The 22,318-nt window shown below is 43.8% G+C and overlaps 1 protein-coding gene across 1 annotated transcript in view; it reads right to left on the minus strand.

Annotated features, from left to right (window-relative positions):
* The window catches only part of CLSTN2 (calsyntenin 2), a 640,464-nt gene that overhangs the window by 75,931 nt on the left and 542,215 nt on the right, over nt 1-22,318 (minus strand). The window contains exon 8 of the mRNA XM_060099612.1: nt 18,479-18,600. Within this exon, the coding sequence (XP_059955595.1) occupies nt 18,479-18,600 (122 nt within the window). The remainder of the gene's footprint in view (nt 1-18,478; nt 18,601-22,318) is intronic.

Raw genomic sequence — 22,318 nt, forward strand, 5'->3', positions numbered from 1 at the left:
ATATACATATATCCCCATCTCTTCCCTATTGCGTCTCACTCCCTCCCACCCTCCCTATCCCGCCCTTCTGGCTGGTCACAAAGCACCGAGCTGATCTCCCTGTGCTGTGCAGCTGCTTCCCACTAGCTATCTATTTTACGTTTGGTAGTGTATATATGTCCATGCCACTCTCTCACTTTGGCCCAGCTTACCATTCCCCCTCCCCATATCCTCAAGTCCATTCTCCAGTAGGTCTGTCTTTATTCCCGTCTTGCCCCTAGGGGTTCTTCATGACCTTTTTTTTTTTTTTTTTTTAGATTTCATATATATGTGTTAGCATACGGTATTTGTTTTTCTCTTTCTGACTTACTTCACTCTGTATGACAGTCTCTAGGTCCCTCCACCTCACTACAAATAACTCAATTTCATTCCTTTTTATGGCTGAGTAATATTCCATTGTATATATGTACCACATCTTCTTTATCCACTCATCTGTAGATGGACAATTAGGTTGCTTCCATGTCCTGACTATTGTAAATACAGCTGCAATGAACATTGTGGTCCATGACTCTTTTTGAATTATGGTTTTCTCAGGGTATATGCCCAGTAGTGAGATTGCTGGGTCATATGGTAGTTCTATTTGTAGTTTTTTAAGGACCCTCCATACTGTTCTCCATAGTGGCTGTATCAATTTACATTCCCACCAACAGTGTATGAGGGTTCCCTTTTCTCCACACCCTCTCCAGCATTTATTGTTCATAGGTTTTTTGATGATGGCCATTCTGACTGGTGTGAGGTGATATCTCATTGTAGTTTTGATTTGCATTTCTCTAATGATTAATGATGTTAAGCATTCTTTCATGTGTTTGTTGGCACTCTGTATATCTTCTTTGGAGAAATGTCTATTTAGGTCTTCTGCCCGTTTTTGGATTGAGTTGTTTGGGTTTTTTTGATATTGAGCTGCTTACAAATTTTGGAGATTAATCCTTTGTCAGTTACTTCATTTGCAAATATTTTCTCCCATTCCGAGGTTTGTCTTTTTGTCTTGTTTATGGTTTCCTTTGCTGTGCAAAAGCTTTGAAGTTTCATTAAGTCCCATTTGTTTATTTTTGTTTTTATTTCCCTTTCTCTAGGAGGTGGGTCAAAAAGGATCTTGCTGTGATTTATGTCATAGAGTGTGCTGCCTATGTTTTCCTCTAAGAGTTTGATAGTGTCTGGCTTTACATTTAGGTCTTTAATCCATTTTGAGTTTATTTTTGTGTCTGGTGTTAGGAAGTGTTCTAATTTCATTCTTTTACATGTAGCTGTCCAGTTTTCCCAGCACCACTTATTGAGGAGGCTGTCTTTTCTCCATTGTATATTCATGCCTCCTTTATCAAAGCTAAGGGGACCATATGTGCATGGGTTTATCTCTGGGCTTTCTATCCTGTTCCATTGATCTATCTTTCTGTTTTTGTGCCAGTACCATACTGTCTTGATTACTGTAGCTTTGTAGTATAGTCTGAAGTCAGGGAGCCTGATTCCTCCAGCTCCGTTTTTCATTCTCAAGATTGCTTTGGCTATTCGGGGTCTTTTGTGTTTCCATACGAATTGTGAAATTTTTTGTTCTAGTTCTGTGAAAAATGCCAGTGGTAGTTTGATAGGGATTGCATTGAATCTGTAGATTGCTTTGGGTAGTATAGTCATTTTCACAATGTTGATTCTTCCAATCCAAGAACATGGTATATCTCTCCATCTATGTGTATCATCTTTAATTTCTTTCATCAGTGTCTTATAATTTTCTGCATACAGGTCTTTTGTCTCCTTAAGCAGGTTTATTCCTAGGTATTTTATTCTTTTTGTTGCACTGGTAAAACACTTTTTTATTTGAGTCTAGATAATAGGTAGAATAGTTTCTCTTTGCTTTATGCCCGCATAGCTAAAGCCTCATTGTCCCCTTATATTTGTGTTGGTAATGAAACCTTTTGAGAAGGCTGTATTTGATGGAAGGGTACATGACCCTTTTAATAGAAGCAGACCACATTATGAAGCTGATGCCAAGCTCTGTTTCCAGGGCAACCTAAACAGAATGAGAAGAGGTACTTGGTGTCTAACATTTCATGTAATGTCATGAAGGCAGATATTAGACTTTCCTATTGGGATAGGAAAGAGTTTTCTTCCCCACGAGCACACAGGAAGTTACCACCTACCCACCCAAGAGAAGAAGGCAGTGAATCCACAGGGTCAAGCACAGGGGTGGCTCCAGCACGGTCTTATCTTCATCTTGGACAATGGAGTCAGGACAGGATTAGGAAGAATAATTCATCCCCTCTGATAAACAGGAGGGAAGGCCAAAATATGTACCTTTAATTACATTATAAGGAAATTGACTGCAGAGCCTCCATTGGGCTGTTCTTAGAGGCTGGTTTGGCTCTTGATGGCAAAAGGGCCACAAGGTCTGGAAGTGAGAGATGAGGATTTAAGGCAATGCCAAGTAAATATGGGATGCTCTTGATGCAAATGAGGGATCATTTCTGAGACCTTTGTAGATACCCTAATTTGTAAATATTTTTATAATTTTCCCTTTAACCTCTAATTTATGACTAGAATCATTGCTTTTGAAGACCTCTTCACTTTATTCACTTCCACACCCAGCATAAACAATTTGAACAAAGAGTGATATTTCTGCTTAAAAGGGAAAAAAGGACACTTACTCCATCCCAATATGCTGATTAGCAGATGGCACACACAGGCCTCTAGGCCCCAATGATACACAGTTTTAAAATGTACCTAAGATTTGTTTTAATCTGGTGTGGCAAGATACACCCATGAAAGAAGTTGTTTTTGTACTCATAGATCCCTACAAACAGGAGGCATGGCACACCGTGAAGGGCCACACAGGGAAGCACCAGGGTTGCTCAGGAGGCAGAGTGTGTGGGAAGAATAATTGGCTGAATAATTCAAGTGGGCTCTGGGCTATAAGGGTGGTCCCTAGTTGTCCAGTACCTGGCCCTGGAATGCTTTAGGGCAGGTGTATAGTGTTCTGGTCTGCAGGAGCCCAATCAAAGGAAGCAGATGGGGTATGGCCTCTGGATTTATTGGCTTTCATAACAAAGGTGTGCTGGCAGACAATTCATTTACTATCTCCAGGAATGAATTAACCCTGGGAGACGTACTTCCTTCCTGGGTCCACAAGGCCCCCAAATGTCAAAGCATCAAAGTATAAGGGGAAAAAAAACATGATTGATACACAAGGAGACAAGGTTCACACTGTTGCTTGCAGCCATGAGAGCAGCAAATTCCACGTTGCTCTCTATTCCCACATTCCTAGGTCATTTTCCAAATCCCTTAAACGTACACCTGTTGGTTCTCTTGCTTACTTTCTGAAACCCAAACCTCAGAATTTTCTCTCTAGGCCCTTGACAACCCTGTTTCATGGCAAATAGACAACCCTACATTCTTAAATACTGTGCCCAATTTCAACTAAGGGTTGGGAGGTAAGATCAGGCCCTCCTTCATCATTCATGCCACCTCTTGAGCACTCTCCTTAAGCATTGTCTAAAAATCCCAGGTTCAGTTTCTCCATTCCTGTGGTGGCCCATGCACATCAACTGTTCTTTACCATTGTCACCACCATTGCCCATTTGTTTGTCTGTTTCAAGAAACCGACAACATCCTGAGCTTGTATTTTTTCCTGATCATCCCTTTAATCTCATGATCTTTAAAGTAGGCCTTCTTTCATATGCATCTTTAGTTTATCATAGTATACTTAGAGCTAACATTATAACACTTGACATAAAATGTGAGAACCATGCAACAGTATAACTCCATTCCCCACACTCATCATCTGTTCTACTGAGTTTGTGTATTTTAAATTTATATACATTATATACCCACAACACACTGTTGTAATTGTTGCAGTAAAAGTCATGGTCATTTACAGAAATTAGGAGAAAAGGAAAGATGGTCTTTTATATTCACTCACATATTTACTATTTCCAGTTCTCTTCTTTCCTTCTTATAGATTTGTTTTTCCATCTGATACCATTTCCTTTCTATCTTGAAGACTTACTTTGTCATCCCATTGTCTTTTGGTCCCCATCATTTCCAGTAAAATGTCAGCTGTAATTCACATTGTTGTTCTCTCATATGAAAAATAATTTTTTTTTTCATTTTCTCTGGGTGCTTTCAAAATTTCCTCTTTATTTTTGGTGTTCAACAGGTTGAAGATGATGTGCTTAGGAGTGTTCTTTGTATTTATCCAGTTTGGAACTTGCTTATCTTATTCAAACTTTAAAATGATGTTTTGCACCAAGTTTGGAAAATTTTTTGACCACTATTTTTTCAGTTAATTTTTTTATACCCCATTCACTTATTCTTGTCCTTTGGTCCTTTTAAGAATTTTCTCTTTTCTCCTCTCCTTTCTTCTCCTCTCTCCCTTCCCCCTCACTGGCTCTAGATTTTAAGAAATCTTTCTTCTCTCCCCTTCCCTCTTCATATTGTACAATTGCTTTTGATCTCTCTTCCAGTTCATTGACTCTTCTATCTCCAATCTGCTGCTAAATCCTTCTTTTCATTTTAGATATTGTATTTACCACTTTAGATTTGACATTTCTGTATAGTTTCCATTTCTTTGCTGATATTCCCTATCTGTTCATTCATTGTTACAACATTTACTTCAAAGCTTTTTAAAACAATTTAAAATAGCTGCCTTAAAACTGCTTTCTGAAAATTCCAATATCTGTGTCATCTCAGGGTCTGTTTCTCTTGAATGATTTTACTCTGAACCTTAGGTCACATTGTTTCCTGTTTCCTCACATGTTTAATAATTTATATTTAATACTGGGAACTGTAGATTGTACATGTTAGAAACTCTGGAGTCTTGTTATCTTTCTCTGAGATTGTTGATTTTTATTAAATTACTGGACAGTCACCTTGTACCTGTAGAGTTTGGCTTTATACTATATAAGGGTATTACTGTTTGGGTTTACCCTTAATTTTGGACAAGTCTGTAAATCCTGGCATATGATCTTTACTTCTAATATATGTCTCTTCTGTCATTTCATTGGAAAACTCTAGGTGTTTACCTAGTCCTTATAACTTGGAGGAATTCCAAAATTTGTCTAATTTCAAGTAAGCAGTAACTAAAATCTCTGATCAGTTTTTTCATCTCTCTTGCTATCAATTTTCACTGGGTTTCCAAAGTCTCCTCTGTATGTACCCAGTTCAGGGGTCAGACAAGGATTTGAGGGACGTTTATATTCAGAGTTTGAGTTCTCTTCCTGTATATCCCTCCTTTCTGATATTAACTCCTTAAATTTCCAGGAATTCTGGCATTGATGAACTTCATTCTATAACACTTCAAGCTCAAAGAACTGTGGCTTGCTTTCTTTGTTCCTTCTTTCTTTTCATTCTTTAATTGTTTTCAATTATTATTTTTAATAACTTTATTAAATAGTTGTATAGATAAAATTTATTTTATATATCATAAAATTCACTTGTAATTGTATGATTCAATAATTTTTAATAAATTTATAGAGTTGTGCAACAACCATCACAATCTAGTTTTAGAACATTTCCATCACCCCAAAATGGCTGTGCTCATTTACAGTTGACTTTTACTCTGACTTCGAGCCCTAGGCAACCATTGATCTATTTTCCATCTCAAAATTGCCTTTTGTGGACATTTCATGTAAATAAAGTCATGGAATAGCTAGTCTTTGTTGTCTAGTTTTTATCACTTAGCATAATGTTTTTGAAATTCATCTATGTTGTGTAAATCGATATGCTGTATATGTTGTTCCTTTTTATTGCTAAACAGCATTCCATGTATGGACACACAATAGGTTATTTATTCATTCACCTGTTAAAGAACATCTTGTTTTTGTTTTGTTTTGCTTTTGGAAGCTTTTTTTCAATGTTCCTCAGATAATACCTACATAGCCAAACTGGTACTTGTAGGTATATGGAGCAGTGTTTGGGAATCACAGTGTAGAAGATCAGATTATGACATTCAGATAAGGACTCATTTTTTAAAATTTAAGCAGCATTTATTGGACACATTTGTTTGTGTTAGACACTGTGTTAAAGGTTAAAGAGGTGAAATAAGACATGAAATCTCAGTGTAGTGGAAGAAATGAACCAACAAACAAATAAGTGTAATAAAGTGTGAAAAATGTGATAAAATTCTGGGGCCCCCATGGAGTTAAGGTCAATTCTCTATGGGAGAGGGAATTACAGGAAAGCCATTATCAAGGATGTGAGCCTTGAGTCTTGAAAGATGGTCTTGAAAGATGAACAGGTCAGTCAGATAGTGGAAATAACTTGCCTTCCCATGACACTTTCTCTTTTATTCTTAAAAGCCATGCAGGGCTTCCCTGGTGGCACAGTGGTTAAGAATCCTCCTGCCAATGCAGGGGACATGGGTTCGAGCCCTGGTCCAGGAAGATCCCACATGGCACGGAGCAACTAAGCCTGTCTTCCACAACTACTGAGCCTGCGTGCCTAGAGCCCATGCTCTGCAACAAGAGAAACCACCACAATGAGAAACCCATGCACCACAATGAAGAGTAGCCCCCACTCACCACAGCTAAAGAAAGCCTGCGCGCAGCAACGAATACCCAACTCAGCCAATAATAAATAAATAAATAAATTTATATTAAAAAAAAAGTCATGCAGATAGGTGCATACATAGTGTTGTCCAATCTGTCTGTGCCTGGGAATTGTATGGAAGCAAATTATTCCTGCGAGTGTCTGCTGAGATCAATGCATGGAGAAATACTGTGAAAACTTGGCAGATACCCCATTCTCCCAAGCTATATAAATACTTCTCAACAAGATAAACACATAATGGAAAAGAACACAGAGCTTTGGAGAATAATGGACTTGGTCCAACAGTTTAGGCAAATTACTTAATCTTTCAGAGCCTCAATTTCAGTATCTATAAAATGGAGTTAAGAAATAACTTCAAAAGTAACTGGGCAGCTTAGACTTAATGTATGCAAAACAATGAATTTAGGGATTGGCACACAACAGCCTCTCAAAAAATGCTAGTTTTCCTTTTTTCCATCACATATAACGTTATTGACTGCTTGCCATTCTTACACCTAAGGGCTACTAGAAGTTAATGCAATCATAAGGCTTATCTTGTGTTTTGATTCTGATTTCTACTGTCTCAAGAAAGTCACCATCTTCTGAGTAACCAAGAGATGCAGGAGCTGATTCATAATGAGGCCTTTCTTCCTTCTAAATATGCACTAATTGTCAAGGTGATGGAGGAGGTTCATTATTAAAAGCATAATTAAAGGGCACTTCCTTTAGCTAAATGGATGAGCAGAAAGTGCAGCAATATTTTCATGTTTAGACATTAAGTATGGAAACAAATGACTCAATGGGAGGAAGCAGGGAAGGTAGGGCAAATTACTATCACTGCCCAGGGCCTCCAGGGTTATTGCTTTGCAGGACATCCTTGGAGGAGTAGTCTTCCCTGGGAAATCAGCTTCACTGGATTCTCTTGTTTTATGGGATGAACAGCCCTTTCACCACTGTACCTCAGGAGCAAGGTCATCTTTACTTCAAAAGATGCTAAAATATGATTCCTGAAAGCTGAGCTTGGAATCTGTTTCTTGCTGGACATCCATGCCCTGTTCTAAACACTTAGGTATCAGCATGGATATTGATTCATTCTTGTCATCCTGTATATTCATTAAGGTTGTAAATTCTCCCAAGTCAATAATAGTGCCTTTTACCCTCTTGGCATATGTGTGTCTTGAGGTCATATTCAAGGTTCTTCCATTTATTAGATAAGAGATGTGGAAAGATCCTTACTATGTCTCCTATTCCTCATCCTTAACCTCGGTGTTTTGCCTAAACTGCAAGATTTTTGTTAGAATTAAAAGAAAGTGCTTGGCACAAAATAAGAACAGAAGTAATGTTCAATGCAATTCTCCTTCTCAGTATACAGTGACTTCATGGTGATCAGTGCCTCTGCCTTGTGTCTCTTAAATGAGGGCGTTAGCACTAGAATGTGTCATTTTGTATCAGGTTTCAATTTTGCCAATTTCTTGTGTTCTATACTGTGGAAGTGACAGAGAGAAAAAATATCTTTCATATAACAAATGCAGACACTTGGGTTTGATGCCAAGGAGGAGTCTCCCTCCTCTCCCACTGGCACCTAATCCCCAAAGCAGTCTGAAAAGACAGGAGCAAGGCACAGCCAGTGTGGTGACTGAGTCAAAGCTGCTTCCATTGGGACCACTCCAAGGCTTGAGCATCTTATTACTGAAACAGTGATTTGATTTACTAAGCATTTGTAATTGTGTTGACATTGTTTTCTTCTTTTTAACAGTAAAATGAGAATCTGTTTTTAAATATGTATTACTGGATGTCTACTGAAAAAAATGCATTTGTTGCCTCTGGGCAGATGTACAGGCTAAGACACAAATAATGATTTCACAGGAGCAAAAGGAATTACTGAGCAGATGCTCATCTGAGGAAAAGAGACCAGAGAGGAACCAGGTCTGACAGCAAAGGGAGAAAGGTATAGGATAATTAGCATATTTGACTTGTTTAAATTTAGCAGTGGTATAGCCTTCTACTTCAAGATGGAATGAGAGAGTGGGAGAAGCCAGTTAGGACCCTATGGGACCTTCCTGGTACAGACTCTCCCCCGCCCCCAATATGCTCTGCTTGTCTCTTATCTGTAGAAAAACTTTAGCCTCCTAGGCCTTCCCTGAGTTCCAAAGAATAAATTTAATCAGAGAAGTGAGAAAATGCAGAAGGAAAGGAAAACAGTTAAGCAAGACAAAACAATAATTTAGCCATTAAACAAAGTCAAGGAGCTTTAGTTCCTCCACAAGAGCCATAAATAATATTTCTGAGCCATGTCCTTTGATCTGTTTTGCAAATTCTGAAACCCCCACCAGGTGGAAGAAGTGAACTGTATGTTGCCCACAAGCATGTAGATCCCAGACAGGTTGGAAACAGAAGGTTGATGATGTTGACTCCCAATTACCTCACCACCAACCAATCAGAAGAACGTCCAAAAGCTGATCAAGCATGCCACAACCTTCCTCCCTCACCCTGTCTTTAAAACTCTTTCCTTGAAAGCTATTGGTTTCTTAGGCACTAGCTGCCTGGACTCCTTGCTTGATGCCCTGCAATAAATGCTGCACTTTCCTTCACCACAATTCAGTGTCAGTAGATTGGCTTTACTGCTAGTAGGCAAGCAGACCCAAGTTTGGTTCGGTAATGGAATGACATTCCTGCAGGTCTCAATTCACCAAGAGTTTGGATTCTCCTTTAGCATAGGCTCTTCAGAAGAAAAATGAAAGAAAAGCCTTTGAGTAATAATGGAAATCCAAGAAAGCCTCGAGAAACCAGCTCTTCAAGCAAATGGCTCAGGATATATTGATGAGTAAGGCTAGGGAAACCCTCAGTGGATTTGTGGAGACTATGTTCCCAGTACGACACAGATAGAGTTACCTATTTGTCATCAGACCTTACTGTTGGTTAGGCTCGAGATCAGCTCCACGCACACCTGGCAGCCCTCATCTTCACCTGGCTGAATTTCCCTTCCTTCCTTTTATTCACTTTACTTTTGTCTCTTGGTAGCTTCCTCCTTTTAATCAGAGTTCTGCCCCTGAAACTCTGCAGAAGTCCCTTTCTTTCCAATAATAATAGCAGTGGCTGTTTGCTAACTGCCCACTTGTAGCTCAAAACTCTACTTGTGCTATCCAGACGAACAAGAGCAGGGGGTTCATTTGGGAGCTGCTTCTAGGGAGGAGGAAAGAGGAAGTGGGAGAGCGAGTCAGGGACAGAGAACAAGCCAGTACAAGAGGGCAATGTCAAGGTCATGGATACGGCAGGTGGGATAGGGGGCTGGCTTCCCAGGGACTCCTGAGAAGAGTGCAGGGGGCTGCCCAGAAGTGCTACCCACCTCTACGCCTAGTTGCTCCCGTGCCCTCTGGGTGAGAGGTGCTCCCAGGGCAGGAAAGCTGCTGCTCCTGGACTGTGCTCCTTGGAGCCAGGAGGCTCCTCTCGCCTGGGAGCAAGCCCTGGGGCACAAAGCTGACAGCACAGTGGGGTGAGGTGTGAACTCGAGGGGAGACCTTCCAGTGAAGCAGGTTTCTGTGCTTCAAGGGAAGGACAGCTATTATCTAGAGGATCTCATTTATGTATCAGCTTTGTCAGTTGTAAGCTTCCAGGTGAGGCTCTGTCAAGAGAAAGAGGATTTTCTTAGTTTGTTTTAGCATTTTCGGAACCAAGCATGAAGGTCTCAGTGTTTCTTCCCTAAAGGCAGAGAGGTACCTTTAGGGAAGATGATAAGAGCCACTTATCATGGCTGGTGAGGGGGCCGGCACCTCAGGCTAGAGGAAGAATATGGCTTAGGGCAGAAGGAAAGGCTAAATATGCCCCTTGGGGATCCTAGTCCAGAGGCTGATGAGGAAGCAGGCTTGGTGAAAAGCAAAGTAGGCAGTGAATGGGGGATGTTAAAGGCAGTGTCTCTTCCTTCCTCCCTCCTTCCTAGGGCCACGCCTCCAAGGGGAGGGGCTCCATAGAGACAGGGGTGTGGGCTAGGCAGAGGCACCACACACTGTGGCTACAGAGATTTTCTGAACCTGCCTGGATAGCTGGGCCCAGGGTCACCTCAGTAAAGTGTGGGGAGATGGGAGGTGGCCTCCCCAAGGCTTATGAACAGAGTATGCATTTCCTATTGCTGCTATGAGAAATAACCTCAACCTTTGTGTTAAAACAACTCAGATTTATTATCTTACAGTTTTGGAGGTCAGAAATCTGAAATGAGTCTCCCTGGGCTACAATCAAGGTGTCAGCAGGGCTGTGTTCCTTCTGGAGGCTGTAATGGACAATCTGTTTCTTTTTTTTCCCGGCTTATAGGGGTGGCTGCATTCCTTGGCTCATGGCCCCATACCACTCTGACCTCTGCTTCCTGTCACATCTTTTCTGACTCTAATCCTCCTGCCTCCCTCCTATAAGGAAACTTGTGATTACATTGGATCCACTTGGCTAATCTAGGATAATCTCCCTAGCTCAGGATCTTTAATTTCATCACGCCTGTAAAGACCCTTTGCCATGTAAGGTAACATATTCACAGATTTCAGGGATTAGGATGTGGACATCTTTGGGGCCATTATTTGTCTACCTCAGGTGGCTCACTTGGGACCCCGAGGAGCCCAGCATAGAGGTAACCAGTGCAGCAGAGATGGGGCAGGATGAAAGGCTTCCAGGAAAGGAGCTTTAAGGTGGAGAGAACACAGCTCAGGGAATGGGTTGAAGTGGCGGATTTCCAGCCTCTTGGTGCCCTCTCTAAAGAAAACAGAACAACTGGGCTGACCACGTCAGCAGTCACCTTTCCAAAGAGCAGGAAATCCAGTCATTGCACAGTCCCAACCCGAGAGGACCTAGGGTGTCTTATGTGGGTCTGAGGACCCTTCTCCGCCAACACCATGAAGTCACAGACGCCACGTCTCCCAAAATGTGTAGAAGTTCTTAGAGATGGGAAGAGGAAAGGAGAGGGACTCAGAGAAGTGGGAGCTTGTCGGGGGCCCTTCTGTATTACAAAGAAATAAAGACATGAGAGCCACTGTATTTGTGATTCTCCCTATGTCCATTATCCATTCAGAACACCCCTGCAAGCTGGCATGTTAGAAAAACGTCATTTGGGATTCCTACAAAAGGAGAGGCAAAAGGGATTCTGGACATTCTTCCTCTCCCTCTGTTTAGGACACATGTTCTTAAAGGAAAGCAGGTCTCACTGAAGACCAGTGTCCAGGGCAGGACAGTGAGCAGGGTGGTGTCACTGCTTTAGAGGAAACACGGCCAGTGCATCCAAGAGTTAGTCTTTAAATGTGGAATTAGAGCACTGACAATGCCCAATTATTTTGCTCATTAAGATGACTGGTCTGGACTGGACTGGACTGACCGTTCTCCAATTAACTCCTTGGCACTTGGCTAGAATAATGATTCAACTCACTCATTTGACTCCCATTTTGGCTGTTAGAGCAGATGCAAATAAACTGATTCTACATCATTCTAACACTCTTTTCTCACCAAGAATAAAGGATTTTGCCTCTTTCAGGGGCTTTAGATTCCTTTGCAAGTAGAATGGACCTGATGGGCAAAGGCGTTGGCCTGACAAATGTGAGTATTTGGCTCAAATCCTGACTCTGTCATTTGTTTCTGGGGGAATTTGGGCCTGTGACTTATTCTCTCCTTTATGTGGGAGGAAAGAAGACCACCTGGGTCTAAGGGACCCTGCCCCACTCACACTGGACCCTTTTCTTTGGATGTGGTACAGGGCTACTGGGGACCAGATATGCCCCCTAGTCCCCGTGATACTGGGAATCCAGCATTCTTCATGAGAGGTGGGGCAAGGGGCTAGGACAGGAAGTGCTTAGAAAGGACAAGTGGGTCTCATTAAAGAATGTTTAGGGCTTCCCTGGTGGTGCAGTGGTTGAGAGTCTGCCTGCCGATGCAGGGGACACGGGTTCGTGCCCCGGTCTGGGAGGATCCCACATGCCACGGAGTGGCTGGGTCCATGATCCATGGCCGCTGAGCCTGCGCGTCCGGAGCCTGTGCTCTGCAATGGGAGAGGCCACAACAGTGAGAGGCCCACGTACCGCAAAAAAAAAAAAAGAATTAAAAGAATGTTTAAACTTCTCAAATAGTCATGTATGGTGTGGTTTTCCTGTGTCTGAATGATAGTGGGGTTTTTTGGTTGTTTTTTGTTTTTGTTTTTGTTTTTATCAGTGACCAGAGTATAAAGGTATACCACAGAACATTTGTTTGGTCTGATGATATGTATTTAAATGAGAAAATATTAAAAATTGGAAGATTTTCTGTAGAAATCTGATTTCTCACTTCTGAATGACTGGAACTGCACCAGGCCTGGATTCTTGTGTGGCCTGGAGCTGTGTGGTGGTTGAGTCTGAATGAGGACCTACATTCACCCAGCCAGGCATCCATACTTGCTTTGACTGCTTCTCCTGTCCATAATTATTTGGGACTCTTGCAGGAGAATGCTCTCCCGGGTCTCTGAAACTGGGTATAATCTGGGCAGGGCTGTGGGCTCCCAGGACAGGGTCATTCATATCCTTCTTCTCTCCCCCAGTGCCTGTTAACAAATTCTGGCACAGAGAAGGCAATGGCCAACAGAATGTATCTCACTTCCGCTTCCTGTGCTACTTGCGATTTTTCAGAGATGCATCTTTTTCCCTTGTCTGAGCCTGGGGCACCTGTCCTTTTATTGGTCCGTTAAGGCTGTCACTCAGCTGTGTCTTCCAATAGGTGAACAGGCTGTAAAATATCAGCGGGTCTCCTTCCCAGCACCAGCAAGTCCAAAGGGAAGATCATTAGAATTTGTGATGCTGAGTCTACCACATCCAAATAACATGAAAGCCAGGAGGGGCTGCAAATGAATAAACCTTTCCCAAGTGAGCTGGCAGCTGGGCCTTCTCCTCCGCTCTTGTCTGGGTTTACACATGACTAACTGCAGGCTTGAGGGATTTGCATTAGCAGATCATAAGTAAAAATCCCGTTAAAATAACAGTCTCCTCATCGTTATGATCCCTTTTCAAGAGGTACACTGGATTGCCAGGGCATTTCTTGGGGTTGCCTGGTAATGGATTTACTTGGCAGTCCATATACCCTGGCAAAGGCCTTCTGAGGTGTAGGGCAAAGGGGTGGGCTTTCTGGAAGCACTCAGCTCCTCCAGGACAACTATCACACTCCCTGGGCACACACCTGAAGAGCTATGTGGAAGCCCGCCCACCTATCACGCCCTGGTTTCCAGGCTGACAAGCAGCATCTGTCATGGGATTGATCTCCTGGCTGTGGAAAGAGAAGTGGAAGACCCTGATTCTATCACAACCCCTGCTACTGGCCCCACTGAATGGCCTGGCCTGAGTTACATTTGCTTAAATGTGGTACATTTTATGAACATCATACTAGCATTCCTCACATTTACATCCCTCAAATTCTTAGTCTTCTATTGAATAACAAAATGCTCTGATTGTGGTCCATTCTTTGGGGATAAATTACCAACTCAATAACATGATATAAAAAGCCTCTTGGCATTTAAATCCCACCTGCTCCTCCAAACTGGGGTCCTAACACGTGTTGAAACTGTACCCAAGCCCCTGTGTCCCTGTCTTTTGAAGTAAAAGGCTTTTGCTTTAGTCTCCCAGGTCTCCCCTGAGTCTTAAAAGAATCCCTAAGGTGGGCCAGGAATTTAAATACACACAAAACATTAGACTGGCTTAAAAGAGTTAATGATTAGGAATGTGAAGATATAGAAACAAAGAAGAGCTGTTGGGCCAGTAAACTGGTAACAGTTGAGACTATAAACCACCCACATAGCAGAGTCACTGAACCCCCAGTTCCCTGAAAGATACAGATAAAAGCCTGACACACATTTCTAAGTTGTTTTACAGGAAGCAGACCCACCAGATGAAAACTGCTGACCAAGAGCACGTAGACCCCAGACTGGTTGAAACCAGAAGATTGGTGATGCTTGAAACTTCAGCTTGATGCCAACCAATCTGAGAATTGTGCACGAGCTGATCATGTATGCTGAGGGCCCCTCCCTCACACTGCCTTTAAAAACTCTTCCCTGAAAGCCATCAAGGGGTTTGGGTCTTTTGAGTATGAGCTGCCCATTCTCCTTGCTTGGCACCCTGCAATAAACGCTGTGTTTTCCTTCACCATAACCTGTGTCAGTAGACTGGGTTTACTGCATGCAGGAGAGAGGACCCAAGTCCAGGTTCCGTAACACTGTCAACACCTTCCCCTTCCACCCCGTCCTTGTGCCCTGACACACAGAAAGCTTACAGTCCCCTGAAGATGGCCCTCCTACTCATTCCATGCCAGCTACCTGGTTCTACCACCCTTCCCAGTGGCAGATGCCCCTGGAATGGGCTCCCACAGGCTCCCCCTGCCTACCTGGCCCCCTGCCTTCTGTCTCAGCACACATCACATAGGACTGTACATAGGATTGTACACTGTCTGTTTACCTGTTTGTTTGCCCCATTATCATGGATACTTCCAGAGAGCAGAGGCTTTAGTTTAGCTGCAGAGCTTGGCACACAGTTTATACTCAGAATAAATGAGGTCCCATCAGGCAGTAGAACATTTATTAAGCTTTGGAATCCCTAAGATGGGCCAGGAATTTGAAAACACACAGTACATTAGATTGGCTTGAGCCCTTTCTGGTCAAGGCCAGGAAGTTTTGTAATAGTTACAGAGCCACTGGTGGTAAAGTCAGTGAGATCTTTGAAATAATCTATTATCAAGACCAAAGCTGAACGTCTGAGACCCAGAGAGTAAAAATGGCAACATTTTAGAATTTTAAAGTGTTCCATAAAAATGGATCAAACACTCAATTAATCACCAGGAGGTTTTAAAAGATTTCAATTTTCCTTTTCTTCTTCTCTCTCTCCCTCCCTCACTTCATTTCTCCTTTCTTTTGATCTCAGTATGCCTTCATCGTTGTGCCAACTTTTACTGGGCACCCACTGTGTGCTCAGGGCTACAATTTGCACTGAGAATTTGGAGAGAGTAAGACACAGTCCTGCCCACCAGGATCTCAGCACCCAGTGAGCAGAGAGGAAAGACAAATGTGTCACTAGGATAGAGTAAGTACTGGGGAGTCTGGGGAGCATAGAGTCTGGGGAGCACAGAGGAGAGGCAAACTACTCACAGGGTGACCTGGGATGGCTTCCTGAGGGAGGATACTTTATCAGGTATACACAGTTTGGGCATCAAGTGATTTACTTCCAAGAAACTTCTGGTAAGTTTCTGTCTACATAGGGAGTTAAATAGGGGACAGAGAAATCTGGGCTTGTCTGTATATACCACTGGATTGCTAGCATGAGTTTGGTGGAAGTTTCCTATATCCCACCCACTGTGGCTCCTTTCAGGGCATGAGCAGCTCCAAGTGAGCTGGGGCTTCTGGTCATCAATAGGCAGCCTTTACATTTTTTAATGTTAATTTCTTTAGTAGAAGAACACTATAGACTGAATTATGTCCCTGCAAAATTCATATGCTGAAGCCCTAACCCCCAACACAGCTGTATTTGGAGAAAGGACCTAACCTTCATTAGGAGGTAATGAAGGTTAAATGAGGTCATAAGGATGGGGCCCTAATTCAATAGGGTTCATACCTTATAAGAAGAAGGAAATGTACCCAAGCTCTCTCCACTATGTGAGGACACAGTGAGAAGGCTGCTGTCTATGGCCAGGAAGAGGGCCCTCATGGTGGGGGGATGGAATTGGCTGGCACCTTGATCTTGGACTTTCCAGCCTCTAGAATTGTGAGAAATAAATGTCAGTTGTTTAAGCCACCCAGGCTGTGGTATTTGGTTGTGGCAGCCCAAGCTAAGACAAGGAAGACTGAGATTGAGCAAAGTGAAGATTTGACAGTTTCATCAAAACTATAAACATTTTGCACTTTGCATAATTCCTATCTCTAAATTAATTTTAAATTAAAAAATAAAAACATTTACAATTTTAATTAGCAAGTGCACCAAAGAGGCAGCCTAACCTACGGAAAAAGCAGGTCCTCACCATGGTTTGCTGTGTGACCTTGGGCAAGTTACTGGACCGTGGTCTTCTGCCTCATATCATCCACCTGGCAGGACTGGGGCAGAGATGAGAATGAGCCACTCATGCAGTGTGCCTAGCACAGAGCGGGCACCCATGAATGGTAATAAATGAGATCAGAGTAGTTTGGAAGGTATTCAGTGACTCTCAGCCCCTCCTTCAATTCACCACTTTGGGAACAGATTTCAGAATTCCTAAATTCACTATATTTTTTATCTGTAGAACCAGAATTCCTTCCTCACCTATTTTAAATTCCAAACCCTGTGACTTCATTTGCCTGTATCAGTGCTTCTCAATCCCATCTTAGGAAATGCTGCAGGGCATCTATAATGATCTCAGCCAGTACAGCAATGTTTTTTTATTAAAACCCCTCATGATATGGAATTTATTTTAATTCACCTCAATTCGTATTATGTATTTATAAAAACATCCCATATAAGCCAAATGGCATTTTAGAAGTTAGTTGAGAGGCTGCCGGGAAGTCAAATAAACAATGTCAAGATAGCATAATTTCTGCAAGACCCAGAATTCCTAATTCAGAGGAACATATATTAATCCAGATGCCTTATTTCCAAAACCCTGGGGTACAGCAGGATGGGATTTACTGAGAATGGTTAAGGCAGTTGCCACAGGGCTCTCTCAAACATCTTTTGCATCAACCTGGCATCCTTGACCTTGTCACGCTGCCTGGTGTTCCACCATTGAGACATTCCCTGAGGTTAATGAATCTCTCTTTTAAAGAGCACATGTCAGTACTTCTGTATGGAGGAAGGGGGGTAGCAATCATACTCATCTTGGTGGAAATGAGTTCCTTCTGGCATGCTTCCCAGTGACACACTCTGAGATCAGCCCCACTGGGGGTCTGAGGCTTAAGTAGAGAAGGGAGAGGGTGGGGTAGACACGGGTAATTGGGAAAGAGAAGGGAAAGGATTATGAAACGTTCAGCCCTAGACAAGATGAGGCAGGTGGCACCCACAGGGAGGTTTGGAGGGAGAAAAGAAGACTGGGGGCCCCAGAAGCTCCCAGAATATGGGCTGGGCAGAAAGAAAGCAAAAAAGAGATGCAGTAGAATGAGCATCATTTCATCGGCTTCATTAAGCAGCATCCATTTGATGACCCTCTTCCCTGCTGACTGCCACCCTCCCTTCTGACAATGTAAAACCACTGAACAAAAATTCATGCCCCCCACCTTCAAATCTAAGCAAAGGCCAACTCTGGGCTTGCTTCACTGACACTTCTTCAGCGGCACGGCCACCCAGAGAAGTGCCACCTCCGCAATCTCAGCGCCGCACAGCCCTCCGAAACAGACACTTCAAAGCTTTTGATTCCAACCAGACACTTCATTTGTCATTGACAAGTACGACACAGCGGCCCTTGTGATGACAAGTCAGAAGGCCCTGGAGTGAGGCAGAGATCTTCCCACTTCAGAAAAGAACATGAACTGCTCACAGGGCACTGATGCCACTGATGACTTCAAAGTCCTCAGGTCCCTGTTCTCAACCTGTGTCACCAAAAGCGAGGCTGCACCGTCTCCCAAAGAGAGCATCAAAGAGGATATGACATAAATATGCGCCAACAAAGATCAGAAACTGGGCCTGGGGATGGAGAGGATCAGCTTCCCAGGAGCTCCGCGCGGAGAAAGTCGACAAGATGCACGCTGGCACCTACTGACGGGTGCTGGCTCTAGCCGGGAAGTGTGGCCCTCCCCACCTCCGACTGGTCTTTAAGGCTGCAGTTTCCATCCTGACTTTAAGATGCTGTGTGTTTCCCATAGTTGATTTTCCCCCAAATCAGCAAGTGACCAGAACCGTGAGATGCCTACCCACTGCCACCATCCCTGGACCAACCAACCGTCCCCGCACGCGGGTGAGCAGGGGGCAAGCGCGCTGTGAGTGTGCCATACCTGGTCCAGCTTCCAGTGGAACTCCGCGGGGCGGAAGGTGTCTGCCTGGTCGAAATCCTTGCGCAAGAGGAAGACAAGGCGACAGTTGTGCACGTACAGGGCGTAGTGGTGCCGGTTCATTTCTGAAAAGCAGAAAGAGGATTTGAGGGGTTCCAGATTCCCTGTGCTGATCTCCACTCCGTCACTTAGCACACCTCAGAAAACAAAGAAACAGGCATTCCAGTTTTCTCTTTTACAACTGGGTCTAATAAATCGTTCTAGAACACACATAGTGGAGCTCTCTGAAATGAAAGAGGAAGATTCAAGAAAGCTCTCAGCAAAACGTCTGCTGAGTAGCCATTTGGGCTTTAAATACCAACCTAACTTATACTCAGATACTGCATCAGATCCTGGATAAAATTACATAGGTTCACAAGCTCTTTTTGTTTTTTTTTTACATATACTTCTGGGAGGGTCAAAGGGCCTCTCTAACAATCACATCAGCCACTCTGGGTTCCTTTACCATAGCTGGATTCTCCCAGAGTTCTGGGCTTTTATTTTATTTCATCAGGCTTGCCAACAGCAACCACAGAGCAGGTCTCCTTTTCTGCCTAATCTGTGTGCAGTTAAGGAAAGCTGCCTCACTTTTAGTTGCTGGGAGGAGGGGACATTGATTTCCCAGCGTTAGACATAGTTCCCTGAATTTCCAAAGCAATGAATAAATACTTCTTTCCCCATACACAGACAACAGATGGGACTTTTCTCTCCCCTGATAAGAAAACTTCCTTTCCTGCTTAAAAAAAAAAATCACACCATGGGTCCCAGCCAAGATGTCCTATAGTCACAAGATAACAGCCCTGGGAAGGTAAGGAGCTGTTCTTCGACCAATACTCAGAGGACTCACACATAGTAGCACACACAGAAATCTAATATGATGCACATGTTCCATAAATATTGGGCTAATGAGCAGGTGACCAGATACAGCAGAAAGAGCATGGGCCCTAGATTCAGAGAGACTTGGGGTGGAGCTGTATCTCTAGATGATGCTGAGAAAGTTATACAGCCTCTTAGAGGCTCGATTTCCTTCATGGTATCATGACAGGGATGCTGGGCTATCCTAATGTATCATGAGAATAGGATGTTGTGATTGATTATTGAACATCCTGTACAAACCTTGCCCGTGGAGGTATGAGTGGGAGGAATCAACACCAGTCCCACTTCTAGGCATGGGCTTTCAGTTGGTTTCAGACAAATAAGCTCATGAAAAGCCCCCTGCCACAGCGAATGGTTCAGGACCCAGGCCTGAGTTCAGTAGTACAGGCCATTCTCCTGGCCATGCGGCTTCTGTCAGGAAAGTGACTCAAGTCAGTCCAGTGATTCTGGAGCTGTTCTGAGTAGTTCTGGGAAAGAACTCTCTATCTCTTAGCAGGAAGCAAATAGAAGAGACCACCACCTCTCTCTAGAAGTTGCAGTATATAACTGGGAAGCTTGGAGCTGCTGCAGCCATATTTGCTAACATGAAATTGATATACATATGGCAGCAGATCTGAAAAATTGCAGAGAAAAGGACCCAGGACCTTGATCACACTTTACCTGAAGCTGTTTAGCTCTGTTAGTTACAAGAACCCTACATTCCCTTTATTATTTTGATTTTTAATCATCTGATATCAGTTTGATCTGTATTTCCTGTTCCTTGTAACTGAAAGCCTCTTAATTGATACAGTGAGGAAATGTGTAAAGCATCCGCCCAGAAAAGATGCTCAGTGACTGTTAGTTATCACAAGGACTATTACACTGCCTCGTGACCATGATGACATAACAAAATAGTGTCAGATGCTGTTTTCACAAAAGTATTACCGTTCTTCAGGATGCAACCAAAGGATGGAAGGAAGGAGAACGTTCAGTTGCCAAGTGTTGTAGGTTTGGCCAAGGCCAATGTTCGGGTGACCACTCCACCTTTGCATTGATGAAACACCCAGGTCTGGTTATGGGGATTTTACTAAATACTTCTTGTTTCCCTCACTATTGCTTAAACTGATTTCCTATAGTTTCTGCTGATAACTATCAGGAAGATATAGAAAGCAGATTTCTCCCCTTTAGCTTCATCTGGAGTCAGGAGAGGTTGTGGTGACGAGGTGGAAGAAGAATGAAAGGACAGACCTCGCGGGAGTAACTCCTGGCCTCCCTCCAGAGGGTCCCCTCTCCCCCGCCCTCCATTAGCTGGGTCCCTGGGGTCACCACCCACACCAGGGTAACTGGCTCTTCACTGCGCTGGTAACATGATACACTCAGAAATCAGCTTCACTTCTTTCCCTGTCCTTCAGTGTTCTCCCTGGCAACTGCCCCCCATTTCTTTGCCCACGTCTCTGGCAGATCCTAATGTATTCTGGTCACTTTCAGATATTAAAATAGTCTGTAAGGGTTCTCTCCAAATCAAACACCCGTGTCTCGTCAGTTAAAAGATCTTCCCCTCTTCGCTACTCAGCCTCGCCCCGTGGCTTGGTGGCCGCTGGTGGGGAAAGGACGAGGAAGGTGTGTACTTTCACTCTTCCTTCATTCCCCGAACCTCCTCCAGCTCCAGTCATGGTCAGGGGCAGGGGAAAGCGGCTAAGAAGGAAAGAAGTGGAGTCTCTTTAAAGAAGCAGTGAAGTTTGTCATTTTCCCAGGGATGTCCAGTGTCCTCTGACACGTGGGTGTCTACATATGGGCTGCTTCATGGGTGCACTGGCTGGGTTTTGGAGAGGCTCTGCAGAGATGCCCCCATGGCCACAGAAGTGGGTTTGGGCCCCGGTGAAATATGTGTTTAGCCCTCCTTTCTCCACCCCCCAAACCCATAAGAAAGGGCCTGTTATAATCTTTCCATAGGAATTGATCTGATAAGTGATGCAGTCCTTCCTGGGACATTAGTTCCAGCTTCAATCCCATCTTTCTTGACTCTTACCTCTCCATTCCTGGTGTAAGTGCTGTTGCCATGATTGACACCTTTCATGATTCCTCTCAGCTCCTGCCCTCCCTTGGTCACTTCTCCCTCCCGCCCACATCTCCTCCTCCTGATGGATCCCCTCTTCCTGGCATGCAGACCTCTTGGCTGTAGCTGTGACCATTTCTGGTTGCCCACTTGGTTTCCATGACTAGAGCAGAAACATCTGTGTTCTGCCAAATTGTAGTAGGGCCACCCCTGAGGGCCGCCCCTGAGGGTCTGCTGAGGCAGACCCCATCAGCCTCTTGCCTTCACACCCCCTGGGCAAGAGTCGAGTCCAGCTTTCATGTACCCTAAACTCCTGGGTCACGAGTCAAACTTCCCCAGAGCTCTCCTGGGTTCTTCTCCAACACCAGCCTGGAGCAGATGTACAAGTGTTTGCAGCTCAGCCAACAGGCAGCTGGGAGTGAGATTCCCACCTCCTCTCTACCTCAGACAACCTCGGTCTCTCTGAGTGGTTTTCTGGGCATCTCTGGAAGTGTGGGAGTGTTTCTTTCCCAGCAGGCTGGGGGACCATCCCAGCGCTCTCTAGCAGGCTGGCACCTCTGCCTCTGTCATCTGGTGATTGCTGGACCAGGTTGGCCCCTCTGTCTTGGAAAGCCCTGTATGAAAGTAGCTAGGACTACAGGTGGCACGTTATCACTCAGATGAAACTCAGAGTTAGCAAGAGAGCTGCATGCCAGGAAGAAGGGGACCTACAGGAGGAGCAGATGTGTGTTGGGAGAGAAGTTTCTAAGACAGGACAGGAAAGAAACTGCTCACACCAGGAATGGAAAGAAAAGGGCCAACAAAGATGGCGTTGGAGGGGGGATCAGTGCCTCATGCAGTATCCTTGCGGTAGAGCCATTGCTGGGTATTCAGCTAACCTTGTTTCCTTTGCT

Source organism: Mesoplodon densirostris, chromosome 5 (genome assembly GCF_025265405.1).
Source record: "Mesoplodon densirostris isolate mMesDen1 chromosome 5, mMesDen1 primary haplotype, whole genome shotgun sequence".
Lineage (NCBI taxonomy): Eukaryota > Metazoa > Chordata > Mammalia > Artiodactyla > Ziphiidae > Mesoplodon > Mesoplodon densirostris.